General features: G+C 53.1%; 2 protein-coding genes across 2 annotated transcripts; one reads left to right on the forward strand and one right to left on the reverse strand.

Annotated features, from left to right (window-relative positions):
• Positions 1-1,708: 1,708 nt before the first annotated feature.
• Positions 1,709-11,434, forward strand: NUDC (nuclear distribution C, dynein complex regulator). Its single transcript, XM_084300814.1, has 9 exons — positions 1,709-1,847; positions 3,027-3,104; positions 5,513-5,716; positions 6,166-6,249; positions 6,595-6,708; positions 7,156-7,350; positions 7,976-8,059; positions 8,394-8,512; positions 10,320-11,434. The coding sequence occupies exons 1-9, from the start codon at positions 1,752-1,754 to the stop codon at positions 10,369-10,371; spliced, it is 1,026 nt and encodes a 341-aa protein (XP_084156940.1). The 5' UTR covers positions 1,709-1,751; the 3' UTR covers positions 10,372-11,434.
• Positions 11,435-18,080: 6,646 nt separating this feature from the next.
• KDF1 (keratinocyte differentiation factor 1) lies at positions 18,081-20,916 on the reverse strand (the record flags this gene model as incomplete). The annotated part of the gene is made up of 3 exons (XM_084300466.1): positions 18,081-18,163; positions 18,831-18,905; positions 19,821-20,916. The coding sequence occupies 3 exons, from the start codon at positions 20,914-20,916 to the stop codon at positions 18,081-18,083; spliced, it is 1,254 nt and encodes a 417-aa protein (XP_084156592.1).
• Between the last annotated feature and the right edge of the window lie 1,061 nt (positions 20,917-21,977).

The following is a 21,977-nucleotide window of genomic DNA, read 5'->3' on the forward strand; positions in this document are numbered from 1 at the left end:
CAGATGTGAGAGACCCGTAAACTTCCTCCCTGCCTCAGCCTGGAAACACCCTGTCCTCCCCGCTCTGCCAGCACATGGCCGCTCAAACCAGCTCTTATAAGGCTCGCTCGCAAGTGAAACACCCCCTTCCCAGCCTTGACCGCTCTGTGATTAAGCGGTCCTCATTAAAAAAAAAAAAAAGCAGCCGTCCCCTGACTGATTGGCTGAGGCCAGCAAGTTCTCGGCATGGCGTCAATGGCCGTTTTCTCAATGAAGAGCCAGCAGCTGCCGCAGGGGGGGACGGGGCAGCACGGGTTGGGCGGCCTTATCGCGATTACCCAAACAGTATAAACAAAGTCATTAACCCGGGCTGTACCATGGCACCAAGGCCCCGCGCTGCAATCAGGCAACACTATATGGCAGGTGTCACTGCCAAGGAGTTCACACACACACACACGGCACCCGTCTGGAGCGAGGGCCCTGTGGCAAACGGCCTGTGTGCTCCGGCCTTGGAAAGAGCAACCTGGAAGTCGTTTTATCAGCAGATATTTGCCTAACCTTGTTGACAGGAGCCTCACTGCTCTTACAGTTAAGGAAGCGGGTGAACTGAACAACTCATCCCCAGGCAGGCCCCGTGTGTCACAAGCAAAATGCTGGGCAGGGGCGGGCCAGGTTTATAGATTTTCACCTTGAATTGCTCAGGTATTTGTATCTGCTGATCAGGAGCTGGTTTAGGCAAGGGGCAGTGTCTGAATACTGATTTCAGGAGGCTTGCTGGGGAATCCCCTGGGCAGCAGGAGCCTGCGGGCAAGGCAGGACCCCACGTGTCACAGGGGAAATACTGGGCAGGGGAGGGCCAGGCTGGTGAATTTTCACCTTCAATTCTCAGCTATCAAAGAATCACAGAACGTGAGGGACTGGAAGGGACCTTGAAAGATCAGCTAGTCCAATCCCCCTGCCGGAGCAGGAACACCTAGATCAGGTCATGCAGGAACGCGTCCAGGCGGGTTTGGAACGTCTCCAGAGAAGGAGGCTCCACAAACCCCCTGGGCAGCCTGTCCCAGCGTTCTGGCACCCTGTGAACCTCCTGTGTTCTAGCCTGCACCCTCTGCCCCCTGTCCTTTCATGAGATGTCAATTATTAGGTGCCAAGATGGATTTGTACGTGGTACCAGCACAACTTGGTTTAGGGGAGGGGCAGCATCCAAACACTGATTTCAGGGGGGCTGCTGAGGAATCCCCCAGGCAGCAGGAGCCTGTGTGCAGCACAGCTCGCCCTGACGGGGACAACCCTCCCCGAGCACCCCCAGATTTGGGGTGTGCAGACAGGGGGGGATCACACACATGGGGGACACCCGCAGCGGCCTGTGGGGCCTCCTGGACCCATCCCCACACAGGCTGCAGGCCCCTGCCCCTCTTAGGGCCTGGGTGCGCGGCCCCAGGAGCCGTGCGGGCAGGGGGCGGCGGGGGCGGCTCGGGGCCCGCCGGGGCTGGAGGGGGAAATCAGGGCCTGACCCCCCGAGGCCTCCCCAGGCCCCGCGGAGCCTTCTGGAAAGGCCCAGGCCTCTCCGTTGCCATGGCAACCGCGCCCCGCTCCTCTCCTCCCGCCCCCCCCAGCGCTCGGCGACCAATCCGCGAAGGGAGCGGCGGGGCGGCGCGCTGCGATTGGCGGGTTGGAGAGGCGAGCGCGGGGCGAGCTTCCGCTCTCTCACCTTCCGCTTCCGGCGGGCGACGGCGTGAGGGGGCTGAGGCGGCGGCGGCGGCGGGGTCAAGATGGGGCTGAGCGCGGAGGAGGCGGCGGAGCAGGAGGATCGCTTCGACGGCATGCTCCTGGCCATGGCCCAGCAGCACCAGGGCGGCGTGCGCGAGGTAGCGCCGCCGGGCCCGGCGGAGGCTTCGCCGAGCTCCTCCGGGGGTAACGGGGATGGGCAGGCGGCGGCCTTCAGAGGAGGAGGAGGGCCCGGGGGGGCCCCGCGCAGCCCCCTGGGTTCCCTACCCCGCCGCCGCCACGGAGCGAGGGGCCCCCGTGTGCGGCCTCCCCGTGCTGGGGGTTCTCGGCCTTGGCGGCTCCACGCGTGGGGCTCGGCCCCAGGCCCGGGCTGCAGAGCGGGAGAGGCACGGGAGGACGGAGCCGCCCCGGCCCAGTTTTGCGGTCCCTCGAGCCCCCCCCCCGGGTTGTGGCCGCCGCCAGGTGCCGTTAAACGAGGCCGCGGCTCCTCCCCTCCTCCTCCTCGTGGGGCACTGCGGGGGCCTCCTGCTCCTCCAGGTGGTGGCTCCTGGTGGGGAGCTGACCTGCAAGGAGGGGTGTGTGGGAACAAGCCCTGCACCCAAACATGGGGACATGGTGCCAAACACAGCTCCTCCTGCCCTCGTGGAGCTTCAGGGTGAAATACTGACAAGACATAACTCCTGGGGGGAAAAAAAATAAATCCACTGAGAGTCAGACCCATTTCCGTGGGGGTATTTTGGGGTGGCAGTTCATAACTGCTAATTCACCAGCAACATCTGGAAGGCAGCGAGACAGTCAGAAGTAAAAAGCTGAAACTTTTGGAAATAAACAGGACACAGCTGGGGGGTGGCTTGCACACTTGGAGAGCAGAGGCAAGGAGAGAAGCAGAATACAGAGTACAGACAATATGTGAGCATCTGGATACGTTCACTTGTGCGTGTATATATTTATATAAAAGTACATGTGTATACCCAAAGTTTCTGCATCAGAGAAATCTGAGTAACAGTTTGGGATGGCAAAGTAGATGCATCTTCAAGGTGACCTGAGAATAAACTGGTTGCCCTCTCTTAATGTGAAGCACACACAGGCCTCAGAAATATGGGATCCAGGAGCTGGATGTCCATAAAAGCCCTTGGCTGTTGTCTCTGGGAAACAGTCACAGGGTTTCAGCATGGTCCTGATGCAGACACAGATAGGAAAGGCACAATAAAGGCTGCTCAAGAGACACAAGGTGCCTTGGAGTGATCTGGTCTCACTGCTCTTTTTTTCTCTCTTCACCCCTTCTCTTCCCCTCCCTTTCCCTGTTCCCTCTCTACCAGCTTGTGAACACGTTCTTTAGTTTCCTGAGGCGTAAAACAGATTTCTTCACTGGTGGAGAAGATGGCGTAGCAGAGAAGGTAAAAAAAAACAACAAAATCCACGCTTTTTTTGTTTTATTTATGTGCTATGTCTGTGCCATGCTAAGGCTTCCCTTTCTGAAGGCCCTAAAGCCCTTTAATGCACTTGGGGACGGGCAGCCTGTGATGCTGATGAAACACACCACAAAACAAAGCAATAACGAGCCGCCCCGATGTGAGGTGAGGCAGGATTGCTTGTCCTAGCGATACTGTTGGTGCAGTTTTTTTTTTTTTTTTTTTTGCCACGCTGTGGCCAAAGGCTTGTTTGGAAAGCAAATCTGCCAGACACACTGACTTAACGGTGACAGACACTGCAGGAGCGATAACCCCAGGTTACCTTGTTTGTTCACCTCAGAGAAAGCACAAAGTCCACGTCTCTGCACATGCGGCTGCACCTCTGTCTCCAGGCTGTGGTACCTGCCTGGACTGAGCGAGCCCAGGGCTCTGAGCTGCCTCGTTGGCAGGCAGAGCGTTCCAGCAGGAGTTAGGCAGGCTCTCTGGAGATTTCTTGGTTGTACTCACCCATGTGGTGGCCGTTCCCATCTCATTTAGCACATGAGCTGCTTTGCAACGCTTGGCTGGAGGCTGTGGTGCCCCTCGTCTGCCTGCCTGGCTTTGAGGCTGCGGGTGGTTACCGCAGAGCTTACAGGGGAGCTGATGGGGGAGGGTCTGGTGCTTCTAGATCCCAGGCAGTAGGGAATTGAGGACAAAATCTGGAGTGCTCGTCTTCTATAAGGGCTTTCTGGTTTACTGGAAGTCCCTGTGAGCAAAGCAGGCACTGCTGCCATGGTGAGCGCATTAGGGAAGGCATTAATTGCTAACACAGGGCAGTACGTGTGCTGTCTAGTCCCTGGAGTGGCTAAGTGAGGCAGGTAAGGGAAAGGAGATGGTTCCAAAGGAAGAATGAGGTGAATTCTCCTGCTGTTTTCCTTAGACTATGAGAAATCTCCCAAATTCCTGGGGACTCTGCTACCTGGGACTGAAACTGAGCAGCAGCTTGGAGATAAGCACTGGCTGGTGCTTCTGGAGCTCCTGGCTACTGCGGTATCTGTTAAAATGCTTTATGCTCTTCTGAAAAGGTGCTCAGCACAAGGGGTCTGTGACACCATAGCAACACCACAAGTTGCAGAAGCTGCTTCCCTAATCCTGCTGGTTCTTTGGCATTAAAGACGAAGAGGGGAGGGTGGGAAAGTCACTGTCTTTTATGCAGCCGTTGTGTAGAGCGAGGGGATGTGATGGCAGTTGAGAGAAATGCAGCACGCACACTTGCAGGCTCAGGCTGTGTAAATATCCTCGCTCCCTGGCTTGTCGTGCTGTTAGGAACAGGAGCTGGGAGATGCACGTCCTGAATTCTGTGTCCTAGGAAACGCTGGGCTCGGGTTGCGTAAATAAATCTCACTTTGCCCTTTAAAAACAAAGCAGGAATAGTTGGCGGTTGGTTACAGAAGCGCACGAGGCCTGGGTGCTTTGAGCTGCTCTGGAGAGTTGCTGATTCCATGCGGGGTTTCTGGGATATACATGAACAAATACCTGGAACCCCTGTCTGAAAACACTCCGATTATTTCCTCAGATTGTCTGCACTGTTTTCTGGAGCAGCCAGCAGCTCTCATACGTGCTGCTCTGCACAGTATTCCCTGGCATTATTGACCACAAGGCAGTTGCTCTGGCTTTCTGCCTGTGTACTCAGCTTTCCCCCTGAGCAGTACAGCCATTTGCATCAGAGACCTTGGGATTTTGCTTTTCAGTCACAACAACAAGAGCAGTTGTAGTTAGGTTTGGAGCAAAGATTTTTGGAGGAACTTGACCCTCGGTAAAATGATAAGCTTCCCAACTTTTTCTCCTCGTAACACTGATGTTAAACTGCAATGCCTATTGATTTCTGCTTGCTGCCCTTTGCTCTTGCAGTAGTAGCAACCTTTTCAGGAGCTTTAGAATTTCTTCATTGAAAAGGTTTCGTAATATAGATATTAATAAGAGAGGAACCTCCATCTAGTGCCTGGGGAAAGCTTGGTTGTGGGAAAGGTCAGAAGCAGGTGCAAAAACTAGGTCTAGTGTCACCGTTCTTCCAGCTCTCATAGGTGTACGGAGAGTGGTCAAATGGCTGGGTTAGGCAGCTGCTTGTCCTGCTAGAAGAGCACAATGAAGAGCACAAATGGAGAATTTAATTGTTATTTGTTTTTATCTCCATTGAAATACACTCCCTAAATAAGAAAGAGCTAGGAAGAATTGCATTTAAATACTTCAAGCTTTCCCCCTCTCTGGATTTTCAGTCAAATGATGAGCAAAAATGAAGGGAAGTCACATCAGTATGGCTAACATGTTCTCAGAGCCTTAGTAGATTGTCATTTGGGTTTGAAAAAGTGTCTTTTTTTTTCTTAAACCTTTTGTTATGTGTTCCTGTCTTTCAGCTGATCACAGACACCTTCAACCATCACAACAAACTAGCTCAGAAGGAGCGGAAGGAGAAGAAGGCTCGTCAGGAGGCAGAACGGCGAGAAAAGGCAGAGAGAGCTGCGAAACTCGCTAAAGAAGCAAAGCAGGAAGCGAACGAGCCAAGGATTAAGGAACTTACAGACGAGGAAGCAGAAAGGCTGCAGCTGGAAATCGACCAGGTGAGAGCAGTGCTTGGCACGTGTGGGTGCCATCCAGGTCTGAGCTGTCTCCTCTGTTTGCTGGCACGTAGTTCAGGTAGTGGTGAGTGGTGTAAAAGGCTGTGTCTGGATCCCCAGATAGGAGCAGGTGGTGTGCTGCTAACGTAAATTAACCGAGGACAATCACTGCGTTTTGGTGTGGATTTGCCCATAAGTCACATTGCCTTTCTGCCCTTGGCAAGGTGTCTCAGCAGCATCCTCTGTTACTGTCATCATGGCGAGGGGACTTCCCTTCAGCAGTATCGCTTTCCTGTAACACTGGGGACTGAAAATTCCCCATCCGTCTTGGTTGTAGCTCTGAGTCTGGCTCTTCAGTTTGAGCTGAAGAGGCTGAGGCCACCTAGTGTTAGATCAGCAAGTGACACAAAGCATCAACGCTATCTGAGCCTGTTCATTCTTTTTTTAAACAGAAAAAAGAAGCACAGAAAGAGGTTAACAGCGTCCCAGTGAAATCCGTGGAAGATGAAGGTGAATCTTCAGATTCTAACAAGCAGGTAAAGCTCACTTAGGGACTTTATGTTAGACTGAGAGAAATATGTTTCTGGTTAACCATCAGAACTCTCATGAGTGTTACGGGATGTCCAGTTTGGCTTTCTTTGGGAATATGCACTGAAAAAGATCTTGCCTTTGTCATAACACAATTTCCAAAGACTTCAACACCTCTTTTTCCCCCTTGTTGCTGTGTCTTAATAGAGACGCCTTTTCACTGGGGGTTAAAGTTATGTGAATATGGAATATGCACAGCTGAAATTCTTACACAAACCTAGAATTGTTGACACAAGTGAAAGATACACGGAGACTTGAAAAACCTTTCTTTACACTTCAAATTGGTTGTTTAGGAAACAGATGAAGAAGAGGAAGATGAGAAGGATAAAGGAAAACTTAAACCCAACTCTGGCAATGGAGCTGACCTTCCAAACTACAGATGGACACAGACTCTTTCAGAGCTGGATGTAAGTATTGCCTTATATCCAGGGTCTGAGGGATCTTAGGCAGGAAATAAGAGGAAATGCTAGTAAGGGTAACGGACCTGATGTCCTGTATCTTATTTGCCCATGGAAGATTGTTAATTGTAGTTATTGGCAGCATTTCAGTAGCTGGGGCAGAGCCTGGTAACTAAATACAATTCCCAGAAGCTGCACTTAACTCTGCCAAACCTTGGCAAACATGGTTAAGACATTAAAATCTGCTTCCCTTCCACTGAGGTATGTTGGCCATCCTGTTGCCAAATTTACACACATATCCTTTCACTGCCCGCTTGCTCAGTACCCTAGGGAAATCATTGAGTACTCGGTCTTAATCTGGTGAAAGCAAGGCAAAAAGCCTTAAAACAGCAGCACAAGAGGGTGAGGAGAAACTGCATTGCTCTGCTCCTCACATCTGACCTCTGTCTGGTCCAGCTGGCCATCCCTTTCAAGGTGAGCTTCCGGCTGAAGGGGAAGGACGTGGTGGTTGACATCCAGAGACGGCACCTCAAAGTCGGCCTGAAGGGCCACTCGCCTGTTATCGATGGAGACCTTTTCAATGAAGTGAAGGTGGAGGAGAGCTCCTGGCTGATTGAAGACGGTAAAACAGTCACCGTGCACCTGGAGAAGGTAAAGCAGAACAGACTGGGGAGAAGTGGGTGCTTGTCTGCCTCTTACCTAGTGAAATGAGAGGCACGAAACCAGTGAAAGCCCTGGGCTTTGTGAGCTGAAACAGAAGAATCGTGCTTGTCCTTTGTACAACATCAGTGATGCTATTAGAGGCAAACTGAAATGCCCTGCTTCCGTTTTCAGCCCAACTTCATGCTAATCCAGTATGCCCAATTGATTGCTAAGCAGGTCAGGAAAATGTGTAAGGAAATCACTAATTTTAAAGTTGTGCTTTAGTGGAATAGCGCTATTCTTTCACATCTGTTAGCGACATGAAAAATCCAGGGACAAACCTTACTGCTGCTCCTGTCCCTTCTGGGCCTCTCCAGATGATGTGTTTGTAATCCTCCTTTGTTGTGCCAAACGTGACATGTAACATGCTACCAAGATTTGCCAGTTGTGGAAATTCAGGCTAGGTAAAGTGGTTAGAAATGAAAGTAATGCCCTTTATTCACGTTCAGATTTTACTGACATTTAGAAAATCGTCAAAGTTTGATTCCAGCGTTTTTTTTCCTGTGACTGAGACATAAAATTCCAAGAACAAGTCCAGGAAAAATAAATAATTTTTGCCTCTTCGTTCCTTCAGATCAACAAGATGGAATGGTGGAACAAACTAGTCTCCACAGACCCAGAGATCAACACCAAGAAAATCAATCCAGAGAACTCAAAAGTAAGAACTCTGTTTTACTGAATGGAGCCTTCTCGTAAATGTGCTTGTGCTGAGGTCACGTTCAACTTCTACATCTTTGTTCTGCTAGCAGTACTGGGAGTACTGATGCATGTGATGCTATCATAGAATATAAATGCTCCCAGAACTTAAATGCTCCCAGAACTGCAAGTGAATTGAGCTGAATTTATAGATTAGTATCTGTATAAGTATTTCTGAAGCCTGTGCACACAGCACCATGTAACACCAGTGTAGTCGTGTTCTCTGCAAGCAGGCTGTGTGTGTGTGGGGGGTTGAGCAAGGTTATTTCAGTGTTGATAGAAGTCCTTGGTTTCAGTTGTCAGACCTGGACAGCGAGACTCGCAGCATGGTGGAGAAAATGATGTATGATCAACGACAAAAATCCATGGGCCTCCCCACATCTGACGAACAGAAGAAGCAAGACATTTTGAAAAAGTGCGTAGAACTGATTAATTCACAGATCCTCGCTTTCCCATACCCCTTCCTTTCACACATATCTAGCAGTGCAACCAAGAACGGGTTGGCACTCAGTCCTACCTGAGTTCATGTCAGCAGTTAGACAGTCATTGGCTACTCACCCGTGTCTATAAAAGTCAGTGGGTGTAGAAAGCCTAACGGGAAATTCTAGGAACAGCCTAGCTCTGGCTTTGTCTTAATCTGCTGATTTCAAGTCCAGAAAGCATGTTTGGGCATGGAGGTGCCATCTCTGCTGAACTTTAACATGGTCTTGATTGTTTTCTAATCTCCTGCTCAGTAGCACAGATAATCTCCCCGCTCTACACACCTGCCACCAGACAGCTGTCTCCAAGCCCGTAACCCTTTTATGTCTTTATTGCCCTGTTTGGCATAAACGCACCTTGGCAGGGAAATTACTCACAAGGGCTCCCAAGGCCGCGTAGGAAGGCGTGGAGGCAAGTTCTGGATCAGGCAGCTTCCTCAGCAAGTGCAAATCCCCATCTTATCTCAGGGTTGCAAGGAGGATTAGTGTAGCTGGCCTGCCTTCTGTCCCTGACTCCTTTCCTTCCTTGGCTTATCTGTGCTGGCAGAAGCTTGGCTCTGATCAGTGCACTGAGTTTAGGGTAGGAAGAGACTTCTAGAGCGCAGCCCAGACGTCCTCAGCACCTGTGGAGCTGATAGCATGGCAGGCAGCCCTCGCCTCCCTGGAAAGTGCACATACAGGATACCTCGTTGGCAAAAGTCACTCGTTCAGCTCCCTGCAGGTTTGGCTTGGGTGCAGATTGGCTGGTAGAGAGCGGATAGGAAGTTTAGACTTTGTTCAGGCCAAAGTGGACCAAGTGACACCCAGGTGGGTGCTAATCTCTGCCAACGAAGCCCTCCTGGCTGCTAAACAAGGACGCTACTCCTGCAGCACAGATTTCCGTGGAGGTGGAAATGCTGCGGTAGCATTTCAGGGGAAAACACGAGATGAGAGCGTGGAAGAAGAAGGGGGCCTGCCCTTGTGCTTTGTGTCTGCTTCCCCCACACGGTTACGTGTTGTACCCCCTGGTGAACTGCAGGGCAGAGGGGGAAGGTGGGAGTTTCTGCATGTGCTAATACCTCGCTGCTGAGCACCCGCAGGCACAGCCTTTTGTTCTGAGAACCTTCTGATGTGGCAACCTGTGTCCAAATAGTCCAATCTGCCGGGGTTGCAGGGCATCTGTAATCAGGTTGTACCTAGCCTGAGAACAGATTTCTCTGGTCGTGTGCTTCGTTAATTTTCACCGTCGCAGCACCGGAGACATTCCCGGTGTCTCCGGCAATGCGTAATGCAAACACGTTTAAGCTTAAATCATAATCTTCCCTTATAATCTCCCCTCTGCCCCACAGTCAGGGTCAGAGCTGTTACGTGTCTGTCCGAGAGGTAACAGTTACAGGGTGTGTATCTGATAATTAATAACTGCCATGTGTCTGGGCTTGCTGACCTTGGTGGCTGGTAGGGTTGCTAATATCACTGACCTAAGGGAAGAGCGTTTGGAGATTGTGGCCCGGGAAGCTCAGTAACACAGTCCCTGCTGTGGAAGGTGTGAGGAGGAAGCAAACTTGATAGCACAGGAAGTAGGGACGCCTTAAACCTTGGGAGAAGGCTGCCTCGAGCCTGAAAAGTGGAACAGGAGCAGGTTGCACGAGCGACTTGAAATGGAATCGAGGGGGTGCTGAGTTCTTAGGCACTGCGTGTCCCTGAGGGGAGCTATTCTGTGGCTCCTGCTGACTGACCAAGCTCTTACCTTTGTTCTCCTCGCAGGTTCATGGAACAGCATCCAGAAATGGACTTTTCAAAGGCTAAATTCAACTGAGTCCTCCTCTTTTCCTCCCCTCCCTCAGTCAGCCCATCGAACGGGGCAGGATTTGTGTTGCCGGATAAGTAGGGATCCCTTACCTTGGGCAAGTAAGCACTTCCAGCATCCCCACCTGAGCTTGCTGTGGAGGCAGCTCCGTGAAGTCATCCTCAGTTGTCCCGTGTCAAGCAGAACACAAGGCCACAGAACCAGCCTGCAGCAGTTCCAGTCAGAGCCATCTGCGACACTTCCCAAACAGCAGTTAGCAGAGAAGGAGGGTCTAGAGCAAAAAGAGCATTAGGGCTACACGAGCCAGACTTGAGAGGCTTTGGGACATACCCTTAATGTATTGCTTAGCTTAATCTCCTGGCTCTTCAGTGTTAGTAATCCACGCTTTGCCGTATCAGTTCTGGCAGCAGGTTCTCCTGAGTTTTTACTCCCTCCCCCTTCTGGCATTCTTGCTCTCTTGTGAAAACGAGGGCCGGTTTATTTCTTGAAATAATCCCTGTTCTGCCTCCCTGGGCCTGGGAAAGGAAAGCAGTAGTATAAAAGTCACCCATTGCAGCTCCTCCTCATTGCCATAACCCAACATTTTCAGGTAGCAGAAGGCATCATGCTGCTGTCTGGAAACTGAATGGAGAAAGGGTAAAAACTGGTTCCCTTCTCCTCACCTGTAATGGGCTCAAGGGTAAATCACATCTGAGCAGAGGGTTTCGTGGCTGAGCTGCGCTTGGTGCCTTCCACCCTTGCTGCTGCTTCTATTTGAGCCAGAGGTGGAACAGTTTGGACCCCACGGGGCTCAAGGGAGAGCTCCTGTCCCAGCTGGAGAGGATGACCTGCTGCCCTGTGGGAAAGGAAGGCCAGGAAATCTGTGGGTACGGGCAGGGAGGGGGTCCTTGGGGCGCTGCCCTTCCTGGCAGTGCATCTCCCGGCCCTTTTCCAAGCGCCTCTCTCCCTGCCGACCGCTGACAGGCATTGCTGCGTTCTCTTCTGAGCTCCTGCTGACGAGTGGCATTACTCTGCATGTTCGTATCTTTGTTAAAACTGCGGTGCAACATAAAGACAAAAAAAGTGGCATATTTTCAGGCAGAATGTGTGGTTTCTCCTGCAGGAGGGCTCCCAGCAGCCCGGGCAGGCTTGGGTGCAAGCTGGGAGGGGGCAGTGCCTGCGGACGAGGGTGCCCCAGGGTGTTGGGGCTTGTGATCTGTGGCTATTTATGAATTCCTCTCGGGTTCCCCGCTCCTAACATTTGCTCCCCAGCTAAGGAGAAGGCAGCAGGAGCTGCGCGCCTTGCTCAGGAGCGCTGAAAATCTCCCTGCCCAGCTTAAACCCCCGGCTATGACCAAGGCTCATGGCTCCAGGCTCCACCTAGCAGCGTGTGACTGCTGAGGAAGCCACCCTTGCCCCAAGTCTGCTTTATGAGGACTGCATGAGGAAAGTGGCACAAAAGCCATGGTTCCCGTCAGTCCTTTACAGGCTACCCCAAAATCCTGCTGCCGTGGTTCTTGCTTCTGCTGCCCCGGGACGTTTCCACCTCCTACCAGAGGGAGTGGGCACAAACGGCTGAAAAACGTGCTTGGGCAAAGGTCAGCCTGGCATTGCACCTGGCTTATTTGGATTTATTTTTCGAACAGGAGGACATTGTTTGCATTCAGTCTTCCACTTTTACAGGCCCTCAGGGTCAAAAAACAGCCCCCACCCAGCCGAGCAGTGACCTTGTGGGCGAGGACTCGGGTCAGGGCACCTACGTCTGGCCTGCCCTCCCCACTACCTGCTGGGATGGAGCAGCTGCGTTTGAGGTCCTGCTGCCTGGCAGTCTTGGGGTTACCTTGCACACCTCTGCCTTGCTGTACTTCACTGAAAAAGGGGAGAGGGTCTTGTGTATTTGTAGAGAAACCAGACCACGCGCTGGCTTCAGGGGCTGTCAGCCCTGGTGTGAACGTACCTGCTCTGAACCACGGTGTGTGAGCACTTGGGCTGGGGGTGGCAGAAACAAACTGCAGTGCTGGGGGTGCAGCGAGCTTCCCTCAAATCCCAGTGGTGCTTCAGAGCAGGGCTCGGTGCTGCGCTGCTTCCCGGTGAGCAGGAGCCGGGGCCGGGCTCTGCAGCCGCAGGGGAGCCGTCCAGCCAGCAGCCCCTCCTGCAGAGCAAGCACAGGCAGGCACCAGGCAGCGGTCATAAAGCGGCGCGGTGCACGGCACCACCCTGAGCCCAACCTTGGGGACTTCCCCGGCACCACCTCAGCCCTGGAACCCGCACCAGAAACCCCAAAAGGGACAGCAGGGGCTCGGCAGGTGGCTGTCAGCATGGGGCTGCCTGGACTAAATGCAGAACTCCCATGAGTTTTACCAACACCGTTACCAAAACCCCAAATGTCTTCAGCTGCTCCTGTCCTCAGCCCTTTGGTCTGTGCCCGTGTGAGCCCAGGGCAGCCGTTGGTGTACCCACGACTGAAACTCTGGAGTTTTTCAGTTTGGGCTGGCACAAGTCTGCACGCTGCTTGGGGTCACTGGCAGGAGGCAGGCTGGGAAGCGGCTAGGCAGAAACAGAATTAAGACCAAGAAAAGTCAGTAAATAGCAGGAACCCTGGGGGAAGCTGCGAGAGGATTTTTTGGGGGAAGAAGAGGCGTCGTTTGCCTTCCTTTCAGGCACGTAAAGAGGAAAGGCAAACAGTTCGGGGAGAACTGGGCCAGAGCTGCAGCTCTGAACTGGCGGTGGGTGAATGCCCTGAGCTGTGTTTGTGAACTGCGGGTGAGCCGAGCGCTACGCCTGGACTTCAACCCCTCCAGCCAGCGGAACAGAAGGTGTTTCTGCTGCTGGCCTTGTCCTCTGCAAACTACCCAGCTGCCTCCGACTTTCTCTGGGCTGAGCTGAATCCCAAGCACCCTTTGGGCCCCGGGAGGCGGTTTCTTCTGGAGCAAACAGCACCAGGGTGGGACAGCTCTGGGCCGGGCAGCTACAAAAGCAGCTCAAAGATTGCAAATCCCTCGGGCTGAGCTACCGGAGAGCCCCGACTGCAGCCTCGTGCTCATGAGCCATGCAGGGAAAGTGCCTGCCACCAGGGACATCGGGGACCAAACCCAACAAATATTTCCTTGTCTCCATTCTCAGCAAACATCTCCCCTGCCTGAGCTCTGGAGGAGGCAGCTCTGGAGGGTGGCAGGAGATGAAGGTCCCTTGGCCTGTCACACCCAGGTCACATCTTCCGGGGAAGCTGTTTCAGTGCTGCCACCCCTTGGAGCAGCGGCTGCCAGCGCACCCAGCGCTGCACCCAGGGCTGCACCCAGCTGCAGCTCCCTTGCTGCTGGCTTTGGGGCTTCACCCGTGGCTCAGAGCAGAGGCAGAAGGGCTGGAGCCAAGAGAAAAGCTCCAGCAGTGCCATGGGACCCAGCAAAGTGGCTCCTTTCCTAACGTAGAGCCGACTCTTCCCTCTCCCAGCCTTTAAAAACAAAACCTTGAAGGCCCGCAGGCTCTGTGGGGCTTCCCATGTGTTAAAAGCTTCTCCTGGTCTTTTGTCTAGCACCAGCTCTTGGCTCGGCCTTTGCTAATGACAATCGCAGCTCAGATCGCTCAGGAAACGGGCCAGGCTGCAGGACGGCTTCGGAAGGAGCACTGAGATAGCAGAACCCCAAGGAGGGAAACAGGCACGAGGGATTCACATCAGTTTTGCTTACTTTGAAGAGAAGCCTCCACTCCTCTGTCACTACTAAGGCAGTAAAACTCTGGGTAAAATTAATCTGCTTTCTACCCCGTGAGCTGCACTGAAATAAATCCTTCAGTAGCTCAAGGTGCGGACGGGGAGGTTTCCCTAGCACAGAGCAGTGTGGGTCTGCTCCGATCAGAGCCACCGAGCTTCCTGAACCCTGAGCCGAGGAACCTGCTGGCAGTGGGGTGTTGGGGACCGTGGCACTGGGTGCTACTGGAGGCACTGGTCCTGTCGCAGCAGGGAGTGCTGCTTAGCACGGCGAGGCCACGTGCGCTGCATGGTCTCGGGGAGAGGCTCCTGGCAGAACTGAGCCCAGCAAACCCGAAGTCTCTGGGAAAAGGAGGGTGCTGAGTCATGCTCCCTAAAGGAAGCACCCAGGCAAAAAAAAAAAAACAACAAATTTCTGTGCGTTTAGCTGGGTAAAGGGACTTGGATTTCTAAGATCTCTTTGGCCACCACGTCAGATCACCCAACAAAACACTCGGCGCTGATGCTCGGAGCAAAAACCACTCCAGCAGCAGCTGAGACGGCTCGGTCAATGGCAAATGACCTTCAGCAGGCAGCCAGACTGCATTCATTCCCCGGGCAGCCGTGAGCAAGGCAAGCCAGGATCAATGCCCGGTCAATGCAGCAATCCAACGCCCCAAAGCGGGAGAGGCACAGAACACAAGACTGACAGCGAGAGAGGGAGCAGCTACGAGATCACAGTTCTGAAGGCAAAGATTTCAGATGTTTCTAGGAACAGCAATGACCTTGCAGCAGGCGTTTCGAACAAGCCAGCAAGTTTGGGGCAGGGGACGAGCTCCTACGCTGTGCACACGCAACCCAAAGCATCCAAACAGCTCTGGTGGGCGTTCAGGAGACCCGAGGGAAGCAGGAGCAGCACCGTGCACCGGTAAGAGCTGCTCTGCACCACCCCACCTGGGCAAACTCCCTCGCAGGGAAGACCGGCCTCCTCCAGGAAGAGCACTGCAGGAATTCAGGTTGAAAGGACAGAGGACAGAATAACGTGGCCCAGGCTTGCAGGAGGAACTGGCAGGGCAGCTTAGGAGCCAGTGGGGACAGCAGAGACAGCAGTGACACAGCCACGTCCCAGCACGGTGCCAGAGGCTGGTGAGCACGCTGCTGTAAGCAGCCTGTGCTCTGCTCCCCTGGGGCCCCGACAGGCTGGTCCAAGGGCTGCAGGATCAAAGCATCCTCTCTGGCAGACCCTTTCCAGCTGCAAAAAGGCAGCATTTACCTTTTTATGGGTTTTAAATCCTTCCAGGAAACATCTCTGCAAAAAGTGCTGCCTGCTGACGGGGGGAGGTCGGGTTGAACTGCAGTCGTTGACCAGAAGTGGGACAGAGCCAGCAGTCACAGCATCTTCTAGCAGGAGGTTTCTACGTCCCCGGGGAACAAGTTGGAAATTCTCCCCCCAGGCTCAGCTTTCTGAACATTGCCCGTTGTGTTTCCCTACATGCAAACAGGCATTTCCCCAGAGCATCCCTTATTTGCATCTGGCTTTCCCACATCTTACACACCCACTCTGCATTCAGTCCAGGAAATAATCCCCCCGTGCACACAAGTGCTCCCAGCTGGACAAAATCACCTCCGTGTTCGTGCTGCTGGGAGGGCAGAGACCTCCCCTGCACAAACCTCCCTCCTGGCCCCTGCTCCCCCAGCACCAGTGCAACGTGAACAGAACGTAAGAGACAGAGCCCGGGTAAAGAGCACACCTTCTGCTTTATAAAAAAAAAAAAAAAAAAAAAAAGACTGAATTAGATTTTAAGGGTGAGGACTGCAAAAGAATCCCGCTAGACACCACAGGTGCACCAGCTTCAGGGACCAGGGGATTGCCAGTGTTCCACCTGAGGGTTTTTTTTTGTTTTTTTTTTGGTTTGTGTGTGTTTTGCAAGTTAGATCCATACACATTCACTCGTGGTACACAGACTAAACAAAAAAAATGGGCCACTGTGTCTGTGGTAGGCATCGGTGGCTCTTTGCACGTCCGTTCTCACCCCCTCGTCTCCAAAGCTCCGCTGCAGAGCTGCGTGTCAGTGTGACCCGTGCCGACGCCTCAGTGCACAGGTCTAAGTAAACTTGTCCAAATTATGTATGTACAGCTCCGTTTGGAAGCAGGAAGCCCAGCGGGTCCGTCGGTACACGCAGCATTCGAGGAAGGTCACCAAACACAGCTCATCTGGGAGTCCTGGGCTGTCCTGGCCTCGCGTCTCTTCTTGCATGAACAGGGTTTTTCACAAATGGCCAGCTTTAAAAACAAAGCAGGGAGGGGAAGCCAAACCAAAGTCTCAGTCTCTCCCCTTTATTGTCAAAATCTCTCCAGTCAGTGTCTCAAGGTGTGGTCTCAGAAACGTCCATGATTTATGAAAGCATGCTCCGAAACGCGAGCAGTTTACAAAAACAGGCTCTAACAGGGACTTAAACTGTACATTTCAAAGGGCTTTGGCCAGTTAAATAAGCTTGACTGCTTACGTAAGGAACATAATCCTCTCCCCCCACCAACACCCGTACCCAACCTTTTGAAGAGTAATCACAGGCTACGAACTCAAGGCACATTTCAGTTCAATTAAGGCACATTTCAGTTCAATTAAGGCACAAAAACATGGTCCACACCAAAGCACGTGACCTATTTTGGTTTCCCCTCCCCAAAAAAACCAGCGGGTGTGTTTATTCCATTGCCGGTAAATTCAACTAAGCATTTTCTAGTCACGTCCAAGGCCACCCGAACATATAGCCAAGTCCCATGGCTTCTCATGTTTACTTTACGATAACCAAGTGGCAGCAGCAGAAAGATAGCGCTTCCTCGTGCCGCAGCCCTCAAGGTCGCCTGGCTTCGTGCCCTCAGGTTGGCAATTCCGCATCTTGTGCTCGTTACTGGCTCTTAGAGAAGAGCAAAGGGAAGGAGACGGCTCTGAGTGCCCCCAGGGGAAGGCAGGACCAAGCAGCTCCTCACAGACCCTTTGGAGATGCTCTCCAAGGGAGGCTTTCCTTCAAAGCAAGCCACTTTTAAGGGAGTTTCTGGCAGAACAGTCGTCCAAAAGACCAATTCTTAATCACAAAAGCCTTCAAATGAACTGATTCTCTCACTCACCTGCCATAACCCAAGTTCACGGCTCGCCCCAGCAGTCAGCACCAAATGACACCAAGCCCGATGGGGAAATGCAGAGGGCTTGGCAGTTGAGTGAGAAGAGCTGACTGGCGTGCAAGCCACAGGTCACCACGTGCAACTAGAATACCTGGTGCTGGTAGTTCACATCAGATTGGCAGCAACTGGGAGACGAGCAGGGTAGCAGTCCAGGCATCTCGCCACCCTCCAGTTGGCACTGACTATCTTGGGAGACACGCCAAGAGGCCAAAGGTTAAACGAACCACGTTACCTGAACCTTCTCCTTACAAGGCAGCAGGAGATGACACCGCTGAGGTGTCACCAGGAAGGTGTCAGGAGGAAGAAGGCGTTATCTGGCCACTGCAACACCACGGACAGAGGATTTAACGCTCCCAGGACCACCAACCCAGCCCCTTGGCACAGAGATCTGGGTCCCTAGAGGGCAGATGCTTGGCTTTCGCCTCAGCACCATCACAATCACAGAGACACCATCTGATTATTCCCTCCCCAGGTTAACTTAAGCAACGCCAGAAAGCAGAAACTGTACAGCAAATTCTCAAAGCAGGGAAAGACCTGGGCCACTGGGCTTGTTAAAGCTAAACGTGAAGATAGGAAATAAAATCACAGAGGCACAAGTTATCCAATACTTCCTTGTCCATCTCCTCCCTGGGCACACATTCCACCTCCCAAGTTCATCAGCTCCACAGTTCACTTCCTTGATGTTCTACATTGTCCAAAAAAAAATAAAAATCCAGTGAAACTCAGACAGCAGAAGTAGTTTGGCTTCAACAAAAGGATAAGGGTAGACTGGGGGGGGGGGAAAAAGTGACATAGCATGCCCCATATTGAAAGAGGAGAAAGCTGATGGCAGCAAAGCCTCGCAATGCCTGCCTGCTGCTCGGGTCCTTTTCCTTAACAATACACCTGAAGCAGAGGTGCTCCAGATGAGTCAGTCTCTGTGTCTTGGAAAGAGGAATCTCTGCTTGTTGGAGAGCCTTGGAGAGGAAAGAGAAGAGATGGTGACATTAGACAAGGGCAACTGTAGCAGCCAAGTGCCTGGCAGTTAGGCAAGCAGCTGCCACAAAAGGCTTTGTGTATCATGAGGGAGGAGAAAGCCACACAAAGCCCACAGGCAGGGATCAACCCTGCCTGTATTGTGGCCATCTCCGAGGAGAGATCTGTTATTATGCAGGAGAAAACTTGTCTTTTAGCCCTGGGCGGCTCTTTGGAGTGGAGCCTGCACGCCGCGAGGATCAGGGCTGAGGGGACAGCCAGTCATCCTGCCCCGCTCCCCTTTTGCACAGTTCTTTGTTCCCGTATAACCCAGCTGTGACCTCCACTGGGCACACCCCAGGTACAGCCCCAGACTTTGTCAGGGTCCTGGCAGCTCTCGGGGCGCTGTGCACAGAGAGCACCCCACACGGGGGTGTCGTTCCCTTTAGGAGGGCCCAGAACCTGGGCAGAACCCAGCCTACTGAGCCCCCTTCACTCCCAAAACTCCCCAAAATGACACACGTTACGGTAACCCAAGAGGCAGGTGCCAGCTCAGCCTTTGCAGGCAGTGAAAACTGAAGGTGCTCATAACAGGAGCAGCTCAGGGAGCCCCCCTGACTCCTGCCAGACCCCCTCCCTCAGCGAGGCCTCTGCAGCCGGACACGTTACCTGCACTGCTGTGCCGCCTCATGTTCCTGGCCATCACGTCCGCCGGCGTTTCCTCCGATATTTGCACGGCCAAGTCTGGAAGGAAAAACCAAGAGGGCCTGAGACAGGAAACGGTGACTCAGGAGCGAGGTTACCTGTCAGGGAACGCCGGGGCTCTCCTTCAGAGGGCACCACCCGCAGGTAACAGGAGAGGCAGCATCTTATTCCCCAGATTGCTTCCACCTTTGTCTCGGTAATCTGAGTTTTATAGCGCACAACCACCAGGAAGTAACAGCACTGACTGTTAAGCGAGGAAGCACGACAGCCAACCCGTTCCCTCCATTACTTCTGGGTGTCTCCTGGCTCCCCGGACTCAGCTTGTCAAGGTCTTTCTACAACAGGCTCTCCTGTTCTAGAGGTCAGGCAATTCAGGTTGCCCCAGACAAGGAGAATATCCTTGGAAAAGCCACGAGGCACTTATTCTGTGGCCACAGTCCTCCCCTCCTCCTGGCAGGGCTCTTTACTACTTTGTCCTTGTACCCCCCATGCAGAGGAAGTCTCAGCTCCAACGCAGCCCTCTGTCACAGCGGTCTGAGAGGGGAATTAGCAGGAACGTTGCTGGAACACGGGGAAGAGAGCCAGCATGGTAGCTGGACATCCTCTGCAATAAGCCAGCTTGTCTGGTCATACCAGTTACGTTTGACTCACAGTCCTTCTGCCTAGCTGAGAGGTTCGGAGGAAAGCCAAAATTGTTGCAGAAGCAGCAGAATAAGCGCTGCACTGCTCGGTGCAAGCTTTCCTAGCAGTGACAGGCACTACCAGGAAAGCTGCATCGCAACGACTGGCGAGAAGCAGAGGTCTCATAAAGATCTCCATTCACCCACCTGGGAAGAAAAGCCCAGCCTGAAGACAGGCACCAATTCTCAACCCTACACCATTACCAAATCCCCACAGCTTTGATTAAATTGCCCTGCTGTAACAAAGCTGTGAGACCAAGGGACCTGCACGTACCGTCTTGGCTGATGACCGTGGACTCCAGCATGGTTTCGTTGCCGCTGTCCGGCGCGTTGCCTCTGCTGGACTTCTCCTCGTGGCTCTGGCTGGCTGGGACAGAAATGTGGGGCCGGACCCTGCTTTTTCGGGTGCTGATGCGTATGATGCCTCGGACCAGCCTGCACTCAGCATCCTGCTCGTCCAGGTTGTAGTCCTGAGTTATGCTATTGATGAGGTCCGAGATCTTGTTGGTCTTCTCCAGGAAGACCGTGTCTGACGTGCACTTGGCCAGCTCGTCGATCTGGTGGACGCTGAAGAGCTCCGTCAGCTTCTTGAAGATCAGGACGTCGATCTCCCTGCTGGACATGGAGCCGTTCAGCTCGCTGATGTCCAGGTCGGACTCGTGGAAGGAATAATACTCCTCCGAACTCCGGTGGCTGCTAGGGAGCGGTGGCTTTTCTATGCTGTTCCTGAAGGGCTTCTCTGGCAGCAGCTCCTTGAAGTACGAATCGGATTCCAGCTGGTGGCTGGGGCTCCTGTTCTGATAGACAGGAATGCCCTTCAGTTTGACATCCGGGTAACTGAAGCTGCTGCCCATGTGGGACTTTTTGATCTGGTTCCCGTTCTTCTCGGTGGGAGAGACGTTGGCAGGGCTGTTGGGCAGTCGCCCGTTATAATCTCCGTTCTTCCCATCATCAGTGGAGGTCTCAGCGGGCCCCGGGTAGGGGATACAGACACTGCAGTCCTGAAAGCAGCCCCCACAGGTCACTATACAACACAAAACGGCCTTGTACGTGTTCCAGGCCTGAGACAGAGAGGAGCAGCAAAAGCTCTGGCTCGGGGGAGCCTCTGCTGAACCAGAGATAAAGGTAATTGTTTCTGCCTCTCGCCCGTTGGAGTCCTTGAGGTCGGCTTTGCGACCTTTCCTGTCCCGCATCTGCTGGGCTCTGGTGCGGCCCTGCTTGATTTCAGGCGTGGAGCCGCTGAACACCTCCAGGCTGACATCGGCTTCCTTGGATGCTCTGGTCCTCAGGGGCACGGCCTCCTGGTAGGGCTGGTTCATCTGCCGGTGGCTGTTCAGGTCGGGGGGGAGTCCTGCTTTCCGGCCCAGCATGGCTCACCGCTCAGGCACCTGGAGAACGAAAAGGCTTCGAGTCAAACAGAGCGTGTTTGGCTGCCCCCAGCCTCACCTTAGCGAGCTAACCTTCAAATTCTGTGATGCCTGAGCTCAAATCCTGCATCTCAGTTATTTACAGAAATGTTTTGCATCAGAGCTCGCTCAGTTCTTCTCTGTCACACAGACAAGGCAGCCACCCTGTGTTTCAGAGCTCCCCGACTCCTACAGCTTCGCTGCTTCCTTTCAGCAGGTGCGGGAAGGAGATCTTTTAGAGGAGCCCCTTTGAAGGCATCAAAATCCCCGCAGCCTTCAGGAGAGGTTTTCCTTAGGCAGCTGAAGAAGGCAGGCTCCAGAGGCGCTGCTTCAAGGAGATAACCGAGCAGCACAGCCGTAGGTGGAGCTGACTGACAGGCTCTGAAGGGAAACTCTCTCCTTTTTCTCTCCTTTTAATCAACTTCCCCTTTGCCTTGCATTCTTTGGGACTACGCCGGGCTCTGACAGCACTTACCCATTTCAAAACACACCGTGCCCAGGAGGAGCTGACAGGTAATCAATCATTGTGCAAGCTGCCAATTCAGGCTCCAGGTTATTTGATGCCATTCGAATTTGGAGGATTTAGCAATGATGGCGTTACTAACAGGCTGAGTTTTGCCACTCACGGCCGTGTTACGGCAAAGGCTTCGCCAGGAAAACTGCTGCCTGCATCTGGATCTTGTCAGCAAGTCCATCTGAAATCACGCCTCATGGGAGCAAAACCTTTACAGAGCCCTGCTGCAGGAATCCTAGAGGGAGCTGTTTTTCTCCTTGCCACCATTCTACCACAGCTAGCCCAGGTGTGGACACAAAATAGTTTCACAGGCTCCTGTTGTCACCCTGCACAGCTCCCACAGGCAGAGGCTGGCACACAAAATCTCCCCATGATGAAGAAAGCTCAGCAATACCAAAGGAAGTCAGGTCAGGGCTGGCGCTCTCCACTTTTATTGCTGGTGCTTTTATCCCAGCCTGTGCCGGGCCCCTAAATTGTCCACGGTTCCTAAGCTTCTTGGCTAGCACCGCTT

The sequence above is a fragment of the Netta rufina genome (assembly GCF_964035555.1).
Source record: "Netta rufina genome assembly, chromosome: 23".
NCBI classification, from domain to species: Eukaryota; Metazoa; Chordata; class Aves; order Anseriformes; family Anatidae; genus Netta; species Netta rufina.

Excerpts from the sequence above, each read along its gene's own strand:
- NUDC (XM_084300814.1), top strand. The coding sequence starts at position 1,752 with ATGGGGCTGAGCGCGGAGGAGGCGGCGGAGCAGGAGGATCGCTTCGAC. Across the intron at positions 1,848-3,026 it reads ACCAGGGCGGCGTGCGCGAG|CTTGTGAACACGTTCTTTAG; the intron begins GTAGCGCCGCCG and ends CCTCTCTACCAG. Across the intron at positions 7,351-7,975 it reads TCACCGTGCACCTGGAGAAG|ATCAACAAGATGGAATGGTG; the intron begins GTAAAGCAGAAC and ends TCGTTCCTTCAG.